Source organism: Ciconia boyciana, chromosome 1 (assembly GCF_034638445.1).
Source record: "Ciconia boyciana chromosome 1, ASM3463844v1, whole genome shotgun sequence".
Taxonomy (NCBI): domain Eukaryota; kingdom Metazoa; phylum Chordata; class Aves; order Ciconiiformes; family Ciconiidae; genus Ciconia; species Ciconia boyciana.
Window position 1 is genome coordinate 17,669,652 of NC_132934.1, and position 18,324 is coordinate 17,687,975.

At 41.6% G+C, this 18,324-nt stretch overlaps 2 protein-coding genes and 1 long non-coding RNA gene across 3 annotated transcripts; 1 reads left to right on the forward strand and 2 right to left on the reverse strand.

Moving 5' to 3' along the window:
• Nucleotides 1-240: 240 nt before the first annotated feature.
• ALG10 (ALG10 alpha-1,2-glucosyltransferase) lies at nt 241-5,173 on the reverse strand. The gene is made up of 3 exons (XM_072860052.1): nt 4,839-5,173; nt 4,307-4,504; nt 241-1,638 (listed from the first exon to the last, which is right to left on the reverse strand). The coding sequence occupies exons 1-3, from the start codon at nt 5,001-5,003 to the stop codon at nt 583-585; spliced, it is 1,419 nt and encodes a 472-aa protein (XP_072716153.1). The 5' UTR covers nt 5,004-5,173; the 3' UTR covers nt 241-582.
• Nucleotides 5,174-5,268: 95 nt separating this feature from the next.
• TPRKB (TP53RK binding protein) lies at nt 5,269-7,950 on the forward strand. Its single transcript, XM_072860067.1, has 4 exons — nt 5,269-5,656; nt 6,403-6,525; nt 6,814-6,990; nt 7,831-7,950. Exons 1-4 carry the CDS (start codon nt 5,516-5,518, stop codon nt 7,915-7,917), a joined length of 528 nt encoding a protein of 175 aa, XP_072716168.1. The 5' UTR covers nt 5,269-5,515; the 3' UTR covers nt 7,918-7,950.
• Nucleotides 7,951-12,864: 4,914 nt separating this feature from the next.
• On the reverse strand, nt 12,865-18,217 carry LOC140651047 (uncharacterized). The gene is made up of 3 exons (XR_012042237.1): nt 17,443-18,217; nt 14,850-14,943; nt 12,865-13,602 (listed from the first exon to the last, which is right to left on the reverse strand). It is a non-coding gene; the product is annotated as an uncharacterized lncRNA (long non-coding RNA).
• Between the last annotated feature and the right edge of the window lie 107 nt (nt 18,218-18,324).

Genomic DNA, 18,324 nt, shown 5'->3' on the forward strand with positions numbered 1-18,324 from the left:
GTTCCTCTCTTGTTGTTTTCCTTTTCATTACAATTTATTATACTTTTTTTTAATTATTAAACTGTCTTTATCTCAACCCACAAGTTTCTTACTTTTGCTCTTCCGATTCTCTCCCCCATCCCACCAGGAGGGGGGGAGGGTGAGCGAGCGGCTGCATGGTGCTTCGTTGCTGACTGAAGCTAAACCACAACAAATACTTTGTTTTAAAGAGAAACCTCTGAAACTGTATTACTTTCAAGGGCATATTATATAATATTTTATTAGAATGAAAAATTAATGTAAACATCTCCTTTATTTCACATTAATTACAGAAAGGTGTTCTCAAATGTCCCCTCATATTGAATTTGTTAATTCCAGAAGCTCACAAATTCAATATATGGAATATCTTCATATTACAACAAATCAGATCTCACATTCAGTTCCAAGAAATAAGCAAACAGCTTACTTCCCCAATTCCAACTGGGGAAAAAAGTCCTTACATAATGCAAAACATATTACTTCATTCCAGAGTCCACAGTCCTGACACAGAACTGGGTTTTCCTAAGGGTATGAAAGTATTAAAAAAAAAAAAAAAAAAAAGAGTCACCACATAAACCTCTGGATTTCATCCTTATTTGGCCATTGGAATGTGCTGTTTAGAAAAAGATAAAAAGTTACTGCATTCACAACAATATAAAAAGCAAGCTCCAGAAGTTGTTTATATAGAGATGGAAACGGAATATTGAGCCTATATATTAAGAATGGCAAAATAAAGTAACGAAATTCTAGCAATTTTTGAGGAACTGTGACTGCTAATAAACATACAAAATACATTAAGATCCAGAATATTGATTTTGATTTTAGTGTATCAGCAAAACTCCAGCCAGCAAATATATAGACTGGAACTAATACATATTTTACAAGCTCATGTCTTTGGAAGACTTTTCTCCAGACATAGAAAGTATAATGTCTGTTATCTGCGAGTAAATACTTATGAACATAGGTAAATTTCCAGATGAGGAATAAAGAGATGATGGCAATTAAGCTGTACTGTACAGGGTGCTTTCGTAATGACAGAAGGAATTTCCTGATTTTAGTAGGGGTCAGTAAATGAGGGAATGAAAAAAATACAGTAAAGGACAGAAAATAGAACAGCTGAGGAAAGTGCAAACAGGCTTCGTGGCTACTTCTGTCACCCACAACTATTCCACCATTGATGAAGACAAAAACAAAGAACACAGTTACTAATATGATGTATGGCCAAGTTAAAGCAGTAAGTGTAAGTAGTTTTTTAGGTGATATGACATATTCAGTAAGAAACTGCAATATTCTGATCAAGTCTGAAAATGATCCTTTCCTGGAAGAAATCTTTTCATCTTTCTTTTTCTGTAACTCTGTCTTCCAGGCTTCATTTAGCTTCTCTGCAACAACATTTCCAGCACAAAAAGCTGCCCACACAATATTCGTCTGACGAAACATGAAGCCACAAAATCCAAGGAGAGCTGAAGTTTTATGGTTACCATAAAGGCACATTAAATAGGCAAAGAGAGTAAAAAATACTGATCCTGGGTCTGTATAATAAAGGAATGTAAAAAAATAAAGAGTGGGAAACATTGCAAGAGTTAATGTAGACAAGATTCTCTGGAAACCAGACACAGCCTAGAGAAGAAGCAGAAAAATGTGGTTAGCAATGTCCAATAAAACTAAAATAATTTTTTTAAAAAAAAGAGTATCGTTCTTGAGAATTCCATTAACACAATATAACATGTCCTATGCTCTTTGGTTCCATTACTGCACAAGCACACATGCTATATTTTTGTTAACCTCCTGCTATGTTAATACAGAGTGTCGGACTATACAATGTTAAAAGACAAACGAAAGTATGGAACATTATTGCAGGTGAGTTAAAAATATGGCAATAAAAATACACCAACTTCTTTCATATGTCAGGTGTTCACATCTTTGTGGCGTTAAAATCATTGTGGGAGTATAACTGCTCCCATACCTAGGATAAAAGAGCTGCACTAATGGGCAAAAGAAAAGAAAAAAAAAATTCAATGTTTTATGCCCCTGCAATCTCATCATCACATTCTGTTTATTTGTGAGACAGCAGAACACATCATTACATGCTTATACTATTGCCTCTTTTGAAGCCTCTCCACAGAGCGGGCAGTTCCAAGTTTATAATCTTTGGTGCAGCTTTTATTGTTTATCTTCATTATAATTCATGAGTTAGAAAAGAAACTTTAAAGAAGGTAGGAGACCATGCAGTTAAAAACTCCTCCCAATTATCCCACTCACTACATGATGCAACGCAATTCACAACATTAAAAAATGTTGCATGATGTTTCTGAATGATGTAGCATGAGGTGAAACAGCCAGTCACCACCTTACACAAAAGAGGAAGAGAGAAAATGCTGAGTTCAGAGAAGTGCCAACAATAAAACTACATTTTCTAATGCTTAGACTACTGTCATGGAACCTTTTGTTTTCTTACATTTATAGTTCCACCTCCAGGCATAAAATTAAAAGTGTTCCAAAAGTGGAAACAATTTATTGAATTTGACCCACTTCTGTATAGTCTTATCATGACTTAAAGTCTTATCAGTGCTTAAACATGAAGAGTCTCCAGTAAGAAAATACATCAGAATAAATTTTGTTTATAGTAAGGAAATCCTTCAGTTATCAGTGAACAGGAAAAAATATTCTTATGGTTAAAAGTGAAACTAAAGAACTTCACTAAGGTGAAAGATTTTGAATAGGACATTAACCACTGGAACAATTTACTTGCTGCAGTGGTGGATGCTCCACCACTTTAAACATACAATATTCTGGTATCCAAGTTGAACTGTTATGGTCTGGATGGGTGGACAGCTAGACAGGTAAAAACTGGCTGGATGGTTAACTGGTCATGCTCCATCCAATGGGGAGTGTAACAACCAGAGTATCACAGGGATCTATACTGGGACCTGTCCTGGTTAACACCTTTATCGATGACTTGAAGGCAGCGAGAGTACACTCTCATCAAGTCTGCAGATGACACTAAACTGGGGGGACCAGGCAATATGCTAAAGAGCAGAGTTGCCATCCAGAGTGACCTAGACAGGCTGGAGGAACGGGGCAACAGAAGTATTATGAAATTCAACACGGACAAATGCAAATGCCTGCACCTGGAAAGGAAGAAATCCCCTTTCTGATACAGGCTGGGCACAGAGTAGCTGAGGAGCTGCTGCTCTGTGGGAAGGGACCTGGGGGTCTTAGCAGACAGCGAGGTGAACATGAGCCTCCAGCATGCCCTGGCACTAAGGAATAGCAACAGCGTCTTGGGCTGCATTAACAAGAGCATAGCAGCAGATCAAGGGAAATGATTATCCCTCTTTACGCTATTTGTTGGGCTGCACCTAGAATATCATGTCCAATTTTGTGCCCTGTGATACAAAAAAGGCACTGGTGAACTGGAGCAGTGGCAGAGGGCCACCAAGACAGTTGAGGGCTGAAGCACCTGCCCTCAGAGTAGAGGCTGAGGGAGCTGGCCTTGTTCAGCCTGGAAAATAGATGGCTTGTGGGGACCTAACAGCAGCCTACCGATACCTGTGAGGATGTCAACAGATAAAGGGAGCCAGGCTCCTCGAAGTGGTACATGGTGGGAGGACAAGAGACAACAGTCATAAACTGAAATGAGAGGTTCAGACTGGATGTTAAGAAAAACCTTCTTCACCGTAAGGCCAGTCAGGCATGGAGCAGGTTGCCCAGAGAGGTTGTACAGTCACTTGCCATCCTTGGAGAGTTTTCCAGGCCCCAGCCCTGAGCAATGTGGTCTGATCTCAGGGCTGGCCTGTTTTGAGCTGGAAGGTAGACCTCCTACGGTCCCTTCCAACCTGAATCATTCTCCAATTCTTTCCAACTTGAATTATTCTCCGGTTCTAAATACTGACATCAAACCTGGTATCTTTCTAAAGAACGCAGCTCATAGGGCTTCACTCAGGATTCACTGGTTGAAGGTTGAAGTTTTGTGGAGAGTCTTAAGCAATTCCAACTAGATGAGCATTCAGATCTTTGGATAGTAAGTCTATATGCATACTTTTGACTTTTATTTCAATGGGACTACTTACAGTTATGCACAAGAATAAATGTTTAGAGGATTGCACCCTGAGAGAGAAAAAAGATACTAAAAAAAGTTAGAGAAAAGGAATGTGCCTTCTTGGCCAAACTGGTAGTAGTACTTGCAGTTATATAAAACTGAGGCCACCTCACATGTAGTGAAGCGAATACAGAGCCATCAAAATCGCTTGTACGAGGGCATAAAATTATTCTACTTCGACCATACCTTATTTTTCTGATGGATCTTGAACAGAAGTGAATACAGTAAATAGAAGTTCCCAGTGCTGAAAAGGAGGTTAATAAACCTGAGCATTCCCACAGAGCACACCACGCTTCCCGTCCACCCGAAGAGCCACGCTGCGGGCTTCGCTACTGCCACCGAGACCAGGTACAAGCCCGGCAGCGTGGTGATCATGGGGTCCCACTGGAAGGTGGAGAGAGAAACAGGGTTACGGAGCTGCTACCACACAAAAAAGGGACCAGGGACGCGCGATGGGTTACCATACACCATCCCCACCCACGGCCCATTTTGTTACTCTGGACGTTTAGCAAATTTCTGGCATTATTAGACCGAAATTTTTGAACACTTTGTATCCTGCCCGGCGCACTACTGCACCACCAAGTAACAGAACGCAGAAACCAGCGTTTTGGACAACAATGACCACAAATTATTCCCTTTTCAAAGCGCCCACGGTATGTTTAAAGAAATCATCGATCCTGACTGGAAAACACGAGCCGGGACGGCTCCCGTGCAGCACCTGGAGGAAGCGGCCGTGGCAGTAGGCCTGCGCCTGGGGGACGTGGAAGCCCTCGTCCATGTAGGGCCCGCGCTGGCGGTGGTTGATGGCCGCGAAGAGCAGGCACGACAGCAGGAAGGTGCCGCTCATGGCGGCGGAGAGGCCGTGGGCGTCGGTCCGCTCCATGCTGCTGCTGCTGCTGCTGCTGCTGCTGCCGCTGCTGCTGCCGCCGCCGCCGCCGCCGCCGCCGGGCTGGCCGGGAAGGGGCCGCTCTTCCGGGAAGGGCCGGGCGCGGGGAGGAGGGGCCTGGCGGCGCGGGGCCGCGGCAGAGGCGCTCGCCGGGCGGCGGTGAGGGCCTGGCGGGTACGGCGGCGGCCGGGCCGGAAGGACGGGCGGAGCCAGGCGCGGGCGGCGGCTCCCGTCGGCGCGGGCGCTGCCGGGCGGGAAGGGGTGAGGAGAGCGGCGGGCCGGGCGTGCGGGCGGGAGGTTCGGCCTGCCTCCGGCCGTGGAGCCCGCAGGCGCGGGGTTTCCCCTCTAAGAAGCGTTGAAAACCGCATATGGATGGTTGGGCGTTATTAAAATTGTGTCTTATACGAGACAAGAGCGGGCGCGTCTTCCTGTAGCGGCTACTGCGGCAGACGCTGTAGGGCCGGTGCTGGCGCGCGCTGCCCGCGGCCGCTCTGCGCCATCGGTGCGGGATGGAGTTAACGCATCGGCTGGAGCTGTTCCCTGACTGCAGCGTGACCCTCCTCCTCTTTAACCACGTGAAAAATGCCGCTGCTCTAAGGAAAAAAGCCATGGAAGGATCCATTGAAGGAGCATTAATAAACCCTGCAATGGTGAGCGAATGCTTGTGTCGGCCTGTTCGTACGGCCTTACAGTTTTGAAGGCAGTGTGGAAGTCCTTCTCTGTGGGAACTCTCTGAAAAACGACCTGTGCTTGTAATCGCTGTCGCTCGAGTTGCTATGCACGTAATTCGCTTTCTCTGCGCAAATGCCCCTCCTTTGATTTCTTTACAGTGTCGTACAGCATAAGGGTTCATCTGTGCAAAAGAAAGGGCCTTGGCAGGATCGGCCAAAACAGTTGTCGTCTTGATTCACTTCACATCCTACTTGGTGCAGCTATTTAAAACTCCCTCCGTCTGTAAAATGTAGTACTGATTGCTTAATGCTGTCAAAAATCTACTATTTGGAGCCTTTGTTCTCATTTAACCCCATAACTAGTTTCTGAAGCTAGTCTTTTTTGGTTAGAATTAGCAAAGCAGTAGTTAGGGAAGAGAAAAAAAAAGAATCTAATCTGGCAATTTACTGACAGAAGATTTATTAATGTGATTCTTTTTTCAAAAGATTTCAGTAACGAGATTGAGCGAGTGTAATCTTTATTTTTATGTCAAGTATTACCCCATGCAGGAAATAATCACATTGACTTTGGAAGAGCAAGAATTGCTAAAATAACTAGCAGAATACTGTTTTGCTCACTCCTACAATTGCAGGCTTAGGCTATCAAAATTAAGTGGTCAGGATTTTTTCAGAGTTCAAAATAGTATGTTAAATTTCTGTTTAACTTCTTCTGTTGTGTTTTACAGATTGTAGATCCTTTTCAAATTCTTGTGGCGGCCAACAAAGCAGTTCATCTACACAAGATAGGTAAAATGAAGACCAGAACTCTCTATGCAGAAATTATTTTCAGCCTTTCACCAAACAACAATGTAAGATTTACTGAACAAATGTCTTTTTTGCCAGAGAAGCTTGCTAAGATCTGTGCAGCCAAACTAAATATACGTATTCACTTAACTGTTTACCTGGCTACTAATAGAAGTTACTGTTATTTTTAATAACACTAATATGCTGTTATCTCTTGTAGCTTGTCAGAATTCCACTAACGTAAAACGTGTCAATTTATTCTCTTGGTTTATTTGACCCAGTAACCCAAAAGGTTGCTTATATGTAGTAAGAAAGTGACTCATAACATTTTGATATTTTTTATCTTTTCTTAGATTTCAGATGCATTTAAAAAGTTTGGCATTTCAGACAGTGACACAGCAGTACTCATTGTTCTGGTTGTGGATAGAGAAAAAACTGTAAATCTGGAAGATATAGCATCTCAGGTAGAAGGCCAACAGGTTTCTCTAGATGAACTACCCCAACTAACAGACACTGCCAAAGTTAAAAAGGTATGTAGCCAAAAGAGATGACTGGCTTAGAGAAAAGGCATAGTTTATTTAGTTGTCTGATTAAATATCAATGGACATAATTAACTTAGGGTCTGTATTTCTTTAGCACAACTGGAAACTTCTTTTAAGTGAACCTTGATTATTTCTTTCTTATAATTTTTTTACTTGGAAAAAGGTTCTAGTTGTGACACCCTGACATCACAAATTTTAAGTCTTCAAATTCTTAACATTGTCTAGAAGTTGTAACATAAAAATAAATTCCAGATTGCTGCCTACCATTCAGGCACTTTTGCTACCTGTTTTCTCAGGCAAATATCCATTTAATTAAAAATAAATTTTCAGTCCTGAACAGTTTCATAATCTTAAGCGCATAAATAGTCCCAGCATGGGTGGCTAAAATAAAAATGTGTTGATTAGCATTAAAGTGTGTTAGGGCGTGTGTGCTCTTAACAGATTGCCATATGCTAGATAGGTATCTTGAAGCATATGTGTTTCACTTGATAAAATCCAAGTTACTTAAATCATCTTGATCATGTCCGTCAAAGTAATGATGGGAGACATATGAGTAAAATTGGATAAATTGTAGCATATAACATGTGGAGCTGAAAGTGCTGCTCTCATTGAGTTTCTTAACTTCCCTTTATGGCTTGCAGTTTCAGTATTTGCTTGCTTCCTCAGTCCCAATTTTGTCTTGCAGTTACGACAAGATAGGAATTTCCAATGTAAAAAGTGGGGGAGAGGGGGAAGTCTTTTCTTGTGTTCATATTTTTAGAAGATATGTCATCAATTCTTTTCCTCCTTATACAGCTTTTATGTTTTTCTTGTTCTTTTTTTCTGCAGATGTACAAAGTTACTCCACAGGAAGAAAAAATCAGCACCTTATTGGATAGTATTGTTTGCAGAATGTCAACAAAAGATGTTTTATGAAAATGTGGAAATAAATTTTTTTTAAAGGAAAAAGAGGGCTCTTTAAGATGTGTGTAAAAACACTTCGTTGCAATTCATCCTGCACTTCAGAGAAAGTGGTGTAGTACTGAGTAGTTTGATGACATCTGAGCTTTAACCATAAATGAGCAAGCCTGGATATGGGGGTAATCTGAGCTATATTCTAAACAGAGAGCAATTCTGCCGTGCAAAGCAGAATTTGCCATTGTCATTTCTGTCCATTTTCTTACCAAGACAAAAAAATCACTTTTGCCAGTAGCTTAAGTTGATCCTAAACAGAAGGCTTGGAAATCTGTACTCACTTTTCTCTTTCATCAGATGTTGTGCTAGTCCCAGATAGGATTCAAACATTGTAAATCATTTTTATTAACCCTCCCCTGATTTGTTTTGTTTTGGCACCCCTGATGGATGATACCCCTTTAATGGTACTACTGTCGGAAAAGGCGTCTCCATGGCACAAAGTATTGCTGATGGACTAGAAAAAGGAAAGCTTCCATAAACTCTCAGCAGCTCCTCTCTCTGCTGATGGGATGGAGTCGCTGCCTACCCTTTGGGAAGAGGAAGGGGTGGGAGCGGCACCACGGCAGCCAGTGGTGGGGACAACGTGGAGCAAGGGCATCAGAGATGAGCCCCTGCTCCAATGAATAAGGTCAGTATGGATGATGCTATGGTGATGTTAGCACCTGACAATCTGATGTCATCAGATGCGGCGTACTGCTCAGGTACTGGTGTGTTGCTGTGGTACTTATATGTTGGCGTTAAAGGATAATGAGAGGTGCTTTTACTTTATAACACTGAATTATGCATGGTGATGCTGACTTCCTAGGGCCTGGTTCCAGGTGCAGAATTCACAGAGAAATTTGCACCATAGATTTACTCACTTAAATTGTTGATATAACTTACATAGCATTGTGAAAGGATTATTGAACTCATTTTGTTGAACCAGTGTTGGGAAAGGCCGTCAAAGGGAACTAAAAAGAATATTGATTTCCAATAGTCAGCAGGTCCAGCAGCCCTGTGTGAGTATCATTTAATCACATGCAGGCATCCTATTTAAGAAAAATTACTGTCCTAATTAGGTAGAAATCCATACTGTTTGTTATTGTTATGCTGTATTGTTTTTCTGGGAAGTGTATAAAACTGTATAGCTGCATTTTTGAGTTTCTTTCCTAATGTTCTCTGAGGTATTACAATTTGTGTACTTACAAGGTATTTGGAGGAGTATGCCCCAGATTCTTGCACACAGTGTTGGGGAAAACAAAATATATTTTGGGGGAGAGGCAAGTCTGAGTTAGAGTTGAAATGTTATCCACTACAGTAAACAGACCAGCAACATATAGACCTAGTATTGTCTGTGTGTCTGTATTTAATATGGAAATCCCTAGCTTGTTTTGCATTTTGATTTTGATTAATTCTTCCCTCACTTAAAACACAGTAGTACAAATACCGTCCTTTTCTTACCAACCAAATCAATGGCAAAATACTTACTAAGTAACAAGGGCATTACAAGGTTTATCAAAATTATTCTCCTGAATAATTTTATTCAGGAGAAATGGCTGTGCTCATTTCTTGATTTAAAGATGGTTTTGCAGAATGTATCATCCTCTCTAAAAGGAAATGTGAGGCAGTAGTAAAAAATGGAGCTTGGAAGGGCTTGAGTCTTTTGAAGTAAAATGTGTGTAACATCAGCATGTGAGAATGGCCATGGTTTTCCTTTTCTGACAGTCCAGTTGGTACATGGCGTGTATCATCAGATTTGCTGGCTGAACTGCTGACATTGTTTTTGGTAGCTTAAAATAACAGCAGACAGGCATGCTTAAAACACGGCCTTTTTTGAACATGTGTAAAATGTCGGTCTGGTCTGTTTAATATAGGAGAAATATTAATAAAAATATCCCTGTGTAACAATTGATACACAAGTTCCAGACTTGGGTTCCCAGTTTCTAATTCTTGTCAGTCTATTTCATTGGTGTAGAAACAGTAAATAGTTTGTTACTGTTGACATGAGTTAAATTATGAAATTTTGATTTACTGTGAGACCCAAGTGAGCTATTTTCATGCATGGATTTACTGGAAATGATTCTGGGAGCTGAAGCCTCCATAGTGTCATTCAGTTAGGCAGATGATTTGGGTCTGTTGGCAGTAAAGACTATGCCATTGCCCTGCAAGACCAGAGGTTTCTGCTAGTCCTAGTTGCATTATCTAAGTTAAACAAATTACTTACAAAAACTGATAATAAATATAGATTTTGTTGACCCTGCAAAGTTACGCTTGTCTTTCGGAACATATTAAGAATTAGTAAATTTGGATCTATAATGTTACTGTTAAATCAACCACTGCTGTTTTCCAGCAAAGCAAAAATTTAAGGAAAAAAGACAGGTTTTTCAAAACACTTAATGTTCCGCTGCTGTCTCCTCTGAACTTTCATACCTTGTCTCCTCTATCACAAGGTGAAAGAGAGGAAGCTGAAGCATTTTCAGCACCGTATTTGGATCTCCAGCGCTTCAGAGGCAGGATTATACCTGCAGGATTTATAAATTTAACAACTAAATCCAAAAGTATGATATGTGGTCAGTTGTTCTAGCTTTTCTTTTTTTTTTAGGTGGGGTGGTTGTTGCCTTTTTTTTTTTTCTGCCTGTGCTGCCTTTTTAACATTGTATATATGACAAAAATTGAGCGAAACCAGCAGCCTGTCCTTCTAAAAGGCGATGACTAAAACCTCGTCCACCACAGAACTCATTTTCCTGCTTGAATGCTTTGCAATACATGACTTTCTTAGGGAAAAGGAGGAAAAAAAAAAAAGAGGAGACAGGGCAAGCAAGAAACGGACTGTACAAAGCCATCTTTTACAATGACTTTGTAATATGCGGTAAAGCCAGCAGGCTATTGCTGTTTGAATTAAAGATGGTTCCCAAGCTTTCAGCCTAGGTAGATCTGATTTATGTCCAAACTGCTGGCCTGTCCATCACATCCAACAGATATACCTCTAGGTATGCAGCAGGAATGCAGACATATACTCAAGGAAAACTTGCCCACCCTGTCATGACAGAGGTAGTCATCCTCCCCCGGGAAGGATGTCCAGTAGCACACCAGGATTTGCCAGCAGCCTTCACCTGCAGGCTGGTGTGTGTGTGCAGGATCAGATGTGTGGCCGTCTCATGGGCGAGGGAGTGTATATTTTGGCACAGTGATGTGAAAGGGACAATCAGAGGTTCTGCAGGGAAAGAAAGAAGCAGAGGGTAGGCTGCCTCACATTAGGATGACTCCTCCTGAGTGCTCTGCGGCCACATCTGCAGGCCACTGTGATGAACATGGCAGCACAAGCGATGCAGATTCACTGATCTGGCAGCTCAATTTATGAGCTGCAGCCTGTGCATCTCTGAACTGTGTGTCTGATACTAGTAAAGTGCGTGTTTCTAAAAGTTACGTATATTAGAACAAATAGCCAATCTGATTTACAAAATCCTAAGCAAAGGAAAAATCCACATCAGCTCTCCCCTCACCAGTAAGCATGCCCCGTTCCCCAGCTCTGTTCACTGGCTTCCTCTCTTCTGTCATCCCGAGATGCTTTTACCTGTCTGCTTTTACTTCCAAAGCCCTTCACAGTTCACATCGGTCTCCTATAGCCTAAGCTTACCCTCTTGCCTTGTATTTTCAAAGCAGCAGCTTCAGGCCTCCTTCTGTGCCTCCTTCAGCTAGGGGAACCTCCTTTCATCAATTTCAAAATAAATGATTATTCAGTACCACTCTTTGACCTGTTGTCAAAACTCCCTCTCTCCTGCAAAAAGCCTCGATGGCAGTAAGCTTCCAGCGTGCTGACGCCATTGCCCATCACACAACCCCAGTCGCCTGGGGTTTCTCGTACTACTGTCAGAATGTCTAAATCCCTCTCTCTTCTCGTGTACTTCAATGGTACGTTTACAAGGGAGGGACCATCCTTTTGCTTTCAATTGTAATACTAGTTTCTGCTGTATGGTTTATGACTGAGGTCCCTATGTCCTATGACAATGTATTCAATGCACTAATCATCTATTTTTTTATTATTATTCCTTTGTGTGTTGTTCTTCAGAGAGCATCATCAAAGCTTTGCTCCCATGTTAAAGCATGATGAGGTGGTACCTTAAGAAGGGAGTTTGCCTGAGTAGGGTAACACTGGCGGAGTGCTGCATAGATACAGGAACACTGATTCCAGCACCCTCACCCGCCTGTTGAGAGCTGACACAGGTGTCTCTGGTGTTACACTGTGCTTTGTAAACACTCCTTGAGGTATGTCACATAGGTCTTCTCAGAAACATTTCAGTTGATGTACCCCTCCTGATTATGGATGGATAGCAAAATGGGGTACATGATACATACAAGAATTGTTGTCTACAGGTACTATGTAATTACAAATATGTATCTATCTGTTCCTAAGTATTCAAAATGCCCTACAGTTCTTCTTTGTTTATTAGGATACTGTTTGTTAGTTTAGGCAATGCTGAAATTTGGGGTTTAAGCTGACTTTAAGCTCCGTAGGCTTGGACTATTGTTCCCAACAGCCACTGCCCCTCAGAGCTGTCAGTCCATTAACCTGAGCTCATCAGGAGTAGGCAACCATACAATTAACAAAGAGTTTAACAGAGACTGCCAACCGGCTCTATTTCCAGAAAGCTTGCAGGTTTTCTGAGTGGAGTTACTTCCCTGAAAAAGTGGGAGTATGGAATGTCCCCAGTCGAGGATGGGCTGGTGTATGTAGAGGTTGGTACTGCCATGAGGTATTAATGAATTATGGAAAAGCAAGCAGTGGTTGAAGATGAATTAAATATATTGGTACAAGATTGAAGACTAAGCCAGTTGGTTCTGCAACAAAGGATGCTTACAGATACAGTTTATTTCATGGGTTTATTCCTGAGTTTACAAGGGCATTACCAAAAGTTAAAAATACGCAGATGCAAGTCCCATATAAACTCTCTTCAGCAATGGAGATGAGAATTTGACTTGTGCAGAGGTCTTCCTTTGCCTGCAGGATAGCTGGTTTTATTGATTTTTTTTTCCTATGTTGTTGTGACATGGCAGATTATTTGCCTGTTTATAGTGTATGTTTTACCGTGGATTGGGACAGGTAATCTTAGCAGAGGTACAGACTGGACAACTTAAGTTCAAAAATGGAAAGCTGGGGTGGATATACAAAACATTGACCAATAAAAACATAAGTTGAACTCTTCTTCTTGCTAGCATATTGTGCTTAAAGTAAGTTTCATATACATGCGAAGGGTAATATAAACACGTGTACAGCACAAACAGGTACATGTTATTCACAAAGTCATGTTCTGTACATTGCCTGCTAAATTGCTTCACAGATTCAGTTCCACAAGTAGCAACAGTTTAAGCAGTTTCAAGTAAACTGTAATATGCTGAGACCATTTTTTGTACCTCCTGGGTATGAATAATCGACACAAATATTCCTTTAAACGTTTGACAAAGAAAGCATATTGCTGCTATAAGGACGGATCCCTTCTTGACCAGGCTCCCCAAATTGCCATTAGAAGGATCATGACAATCACTGTGTAAAGGGTATGGACTGTAGCAAGATCATCTCCATGCTGGTGCTTGAACCCAGAGGTGCTGTGCCAGTTCTCACTTTTGTTCCCATTGGTTTTCTGTCTGTGAGCATGGACAGAATGTATCCTGCCATAACAAAAAGCAACATTAAGATTAAAAATTATTCTTTTTTCATTAACAGTTCAATAGTGTTTATAATGAAGTCCAGAGCGTGCAATGTATCATTGACTAGATTTGGGAAAGAGCTCTTCAAACTTTATGGGGCTAATAAAGTAATTTCCATAATTGGAAATGCAAAACATTTACCAGCCATTTGGTATTTCTCTCCCCCTGACAGGCAGAGAGACTGGGTATGGGCTTGTTAGAGGACACGCAGTGCTCTTACTCTTCACTGTTGATACAGATCAATTGTATGAGAAAAAACATACCCTTTCATTTTGCAATATTATGAAAGTGGCAGGGTTTAAAAAAAATTACATTTCCAAAGCTTTAATCTATGGGAATAAGCACAGCATGTGATATGTGAGCTTCCCATGCTGCTCTGATAATGTGTTTCTCTCCTTGCTTTTCAGAGGGGACTTCCCTCGGCAGTCTGTGTCAAGCTATTCATTAGCCAAAGATACCAATCAGGAGTAACTACACAAAACCTATCTGCAGGATTCTCTGGAGTAACATTTTACATTGCTTTGCCACCTTTCCCAAAGGGTTTGAAAGTAGAAGTCTTAGCCTATGGTAACTGACCTCCAGTTACTGTTATCTCCACTGAAAATTGCCTGCTAAGCCCCAGTGGGCCTGCTTCTTTTTTTTTTAAGAGAAAAAAATGTTGAATGTCCACAGTTCCATCTGAACGGGAATGCCAAAAGGAGATCAATCTGCTTGTGATTTTCATGTAGCTTAGGAAAGGGTCTGAGAAGTATTAGATCTATTCCAGCTCTGGTTCATACATGTTCCTGCTGTTACTATCACAGAAGAGTAGGACTTACCAAAAATGGTACTGCAGATACAGCTTAGGAGTAAAGAGCTTTTAAACACAAATTATATTTATATACTTATGCACACTTGGAAGAGAGCTGTCAAAACTGATTTGTTAAAAATGAAAGACTAGGAAGTGCAATCTGCAAAGGTAATTCATCAGTAAAACAGAAGTTCTGCAGCCGAGTTTTTACAGAAAGTAGTTGTAGAATTAGAAATACACATTTAACATTCATATTAGGACAAGGGCTACCTTCTGTCTTATGTAACTGCAAATCAAATAACATAGTTCGTGATCATCAGCCAGCACAATGTGAAGACCTCGAGAGGAATATTCTCCCTGTCAGTAGTTTGCTTTCCTGTTCCTACCTGGGGGGTGGAATGCAGTATGTGCAGCTTACCTCCTGGAAGCATTCATGGTGTCTCAGTGATCGAGTCCCCAGTGAATCAGATTTCTTCTTGCAGAAGAGTTGTCCTTTTTTATCCTCTTATTTCCTTGCACAAAAGAGGAAAATCTTCACTCAGTACCAACAAAAAGAATTTTTCTTCCAAGCCCACCAACTTGACCAATGCTAATCTGGGAGTGCTGTAGATGTGTCAATCAAAGTTCTCAAATTACTGGTTTTCTAAAGCTAATTTTGACATAGTTCTTCAAGAAATTCCCTGGAGCAACTCACAAAGACAAGGAACGAGCAATCCCAACGACTGGCTTCTTTTGGCTGCTGGGATCCCTTCTTATAAACACTAGCTTGCTGCTAAAGTGTTGCCAAATTCATAGCAACACAAGTAATGCACAGATGGAGGGTGCTGGTGATGAAAAATGCAGGATGAGCTGTAACTTAGAACTACTTTCTATTAGATCACAGGCTATTTTTGGGTAAAACTTAGTTCCTTTCTACAACTGTAATTTGGTTTAACTTGCCTGGAGTGAAATTTCAAGCCACCATCACTTAGATATGCTCTAATATTCCAATATTTTTATGGAAAAGTAGGTGCCTTCTTTAATGAGCTGTTGACTTTTATAACACAATCATATTCGATAAGCAGTCGATAAGCAGTATATCAGCACAAAAGAAAACATTTGGAAATTTAGAGTTAGTAACAAAGTCACAAAGTCCTGTTCTTCCCTGACCACCTGGAACCATAATTGACAAGAGGCTGTGCCAATGCAGAAGGTCTCCCAAAAGCTGGGCATTGCATGATTACCTGGGTTAATGGTGGCTTTAGTATAATAAATCCAACTATTTGGATTTGGTCCAGCAACTATTTGTAGGGCTCATGAATATACACATTTAAATTCGTAGTTTAGAATAACAGGCCAAAGTCTTTCTTTCCCAAAACAAAATGTGAACATCATCTTGCATCATCTTTAAACTGCCAAAAAAAGGAGAAGTTCTTTCTCATTTAAATGTTAATTTAAGCTTATTGCCACATGTCATTGCTGTTTCTTTCTAGTGCATTTCTAAAGGCTTTTGCCTTTCCTTCACATAGCATTTATGGTTTTATATAAACCAAATTGGTTCCTTTAGTTTTAGTAAAACAATTAGCAATTTCCAATGTCTTGGGACATCACTTACACTCCAGAAAATTAGGACTGAGCTTGTTTACTCATACTCTTATCGGTCTTAAAACTCTTTTCCATAAATAACATTTACAAAAAGAGCTATTTTAATTTCATCAAGACTGTGACCATTTAACGGAAACTGATTGAGTCTCCATTTCCTTTAAGTAAACTAGTTAAAAGACTAGTACCTCAGTGTGCATTTCACTAGAGTGCACGTGCTGTTTACTTCTACCAGCTACGTGAGTAAAACTGCGTCACTGGAACCAGTGGAGCTACCAAGGACATCTTATCATTCTTCATTATTAGTAATATATTAAATATAGGAAAACAGAAATATTACAATGACTTGGAGGGAGAAATTCGGACATCAGTAAAGAATTACTGACTTGAATCACTTCCAGCTTTTTCAGACCTGATCCTGAGAACACTGGCAGTTACAACTTTTGGGTTCTGTTTTCTTAAATAAGACATACAGAGTGGTAGATGCCGCAATGAAAGCTGTACACTGAATTTTTCCTCTATGTTTTTAGTTTTCTTTATACATTTTTTTCTACTTCAGTCCTAAGATCTATAGCACTTACAGCCTATTTGCCCTTTCCCCATTGGTTTCATCTTGGTTTTCCATTTCTTATTGATGCTTTCACTTTTTGACTGAACTAAGCAAAATGAGGTATGTGCAAGCCTCATCTGGAAGCATGAGATTGTTGATTTTTGGTCATATAATAAAATCTGGATATATTCCAACTTTTATTCTTCTATTGTATCGTAATTCTCTTTGTGGAAAATTATCCTTCATAATGCCCATGGCCCAATTTCGTTAATACAGCCAGGGACCCTTGCTCAACTTACTGAAAAAAAAATTGCTATGGAGCTATTAGTGAGACATTCTATAGGCTAAAGCAATGCAAGAGAAGAACAGTAGGTAAAATCATAGAACTGAAATTGTTACATCGGTAACAGTAATTCAGGGACCCATGAGAAAAACACCGAAGAGAACAGGTGTAAAATCCTGAGATAAAAAGGTGGAAGACAGAAACTGTAATAATGAGGATTGGCCTGTTTTATGAGCAACAAAGCCTGACACTTCCCCACCTGACTGACCACTGCCTGCCAGGAGGGACTCCTGGGGTGATGGGGAGGGAGGTGAGCATGTTAATACTCAGCCTAGTAGCCTATCTGTCCCAGCCATTTACTGTGGATATTAGCCAAGACATAGGATACTTGCTATATACTCAAGCTGCATATACTGCTTGCAAGTCTCCATGAAAGATACCAAAATATAAGTGGCCAAGTAGAGAAAGGGTTACAAAATACTTTGTCTATATGAAAATCTGCAGGTCATGATTAACCATTCTTATTCAGCTGCTAAATTCCAGTCCAGTGATTTAGTTAGTCGTCCCAAAATACTCAGAACAGAATACATCACTCACCTGCAATTTCTGAGGCCATGCATTAGGAGAAAACCCTAAGCACTGCACGGCATTAAACGTCAGAAGAAATGTGGAAGAGTGGTGTTTTCCTGGTGTTTCTTACTGACACGCGTCTACTTTTAAAACTATTCTATCAGTCAGCCCATATTAATTGGCAGTAGCTGCGACCGACATCCAGGAATCTCGCTATTCCTTATGTCAGCTTAGCCACAGGTACATATGCCTTTTGGTGCAGTTAAGTTACTCACAATCATATCCAGCAAAGGTGTGGAGGAAACACACGGAGTCCCTCTTCCCCTCCACTATAACCAGCACGGCAGCTGTGCTCGGAGTCACCCTGAGGCCCTGCACCCCAGCAGGGCCCTGAAGTCAGGGGCTCCCTGCAGGTCCTGGCTGCAGGTCTGCAGATATCTACTGCAGAGCCCGATCTCCCTACACGGCAGGCGCACGGAGGCTCTCCCCTCCATCGCTGCCACCACCGCGGCTGCCGAGGTCAGCCAGGCAAACGGGGCTCTGCAGCGACAAGCAGCGGGGATGAAGCAGCAAGGCCGGGGCCTGCACCTGAGGAGCGGGAGGCGCCAAAGGAGCGGCCTGGCCTGCCAGGCTGAGCCGAGCAGGAGGGGCCGCGGCCCCAGACGTGGCTGCTGGCAGCCATCCAGCCACCCCACGGGCACCTGCCGCGGCCCACTGGCCTTGGGTGCTGTGATGCTCCAGAGACCCATCTCTAGTTCTACCAGCCCGTGAGAAATTACATAGATTTAATCTGTTCTGTTAAAAACTGGCCACGGTAAGCGGGTGAAGCCCAGCAGCGCGGAGCAGGCCCCCCGCTGGGAAACGGCCGCCGCGGCCAACTACAAGCCCCAGAATGCTCCGGGGCGGGGG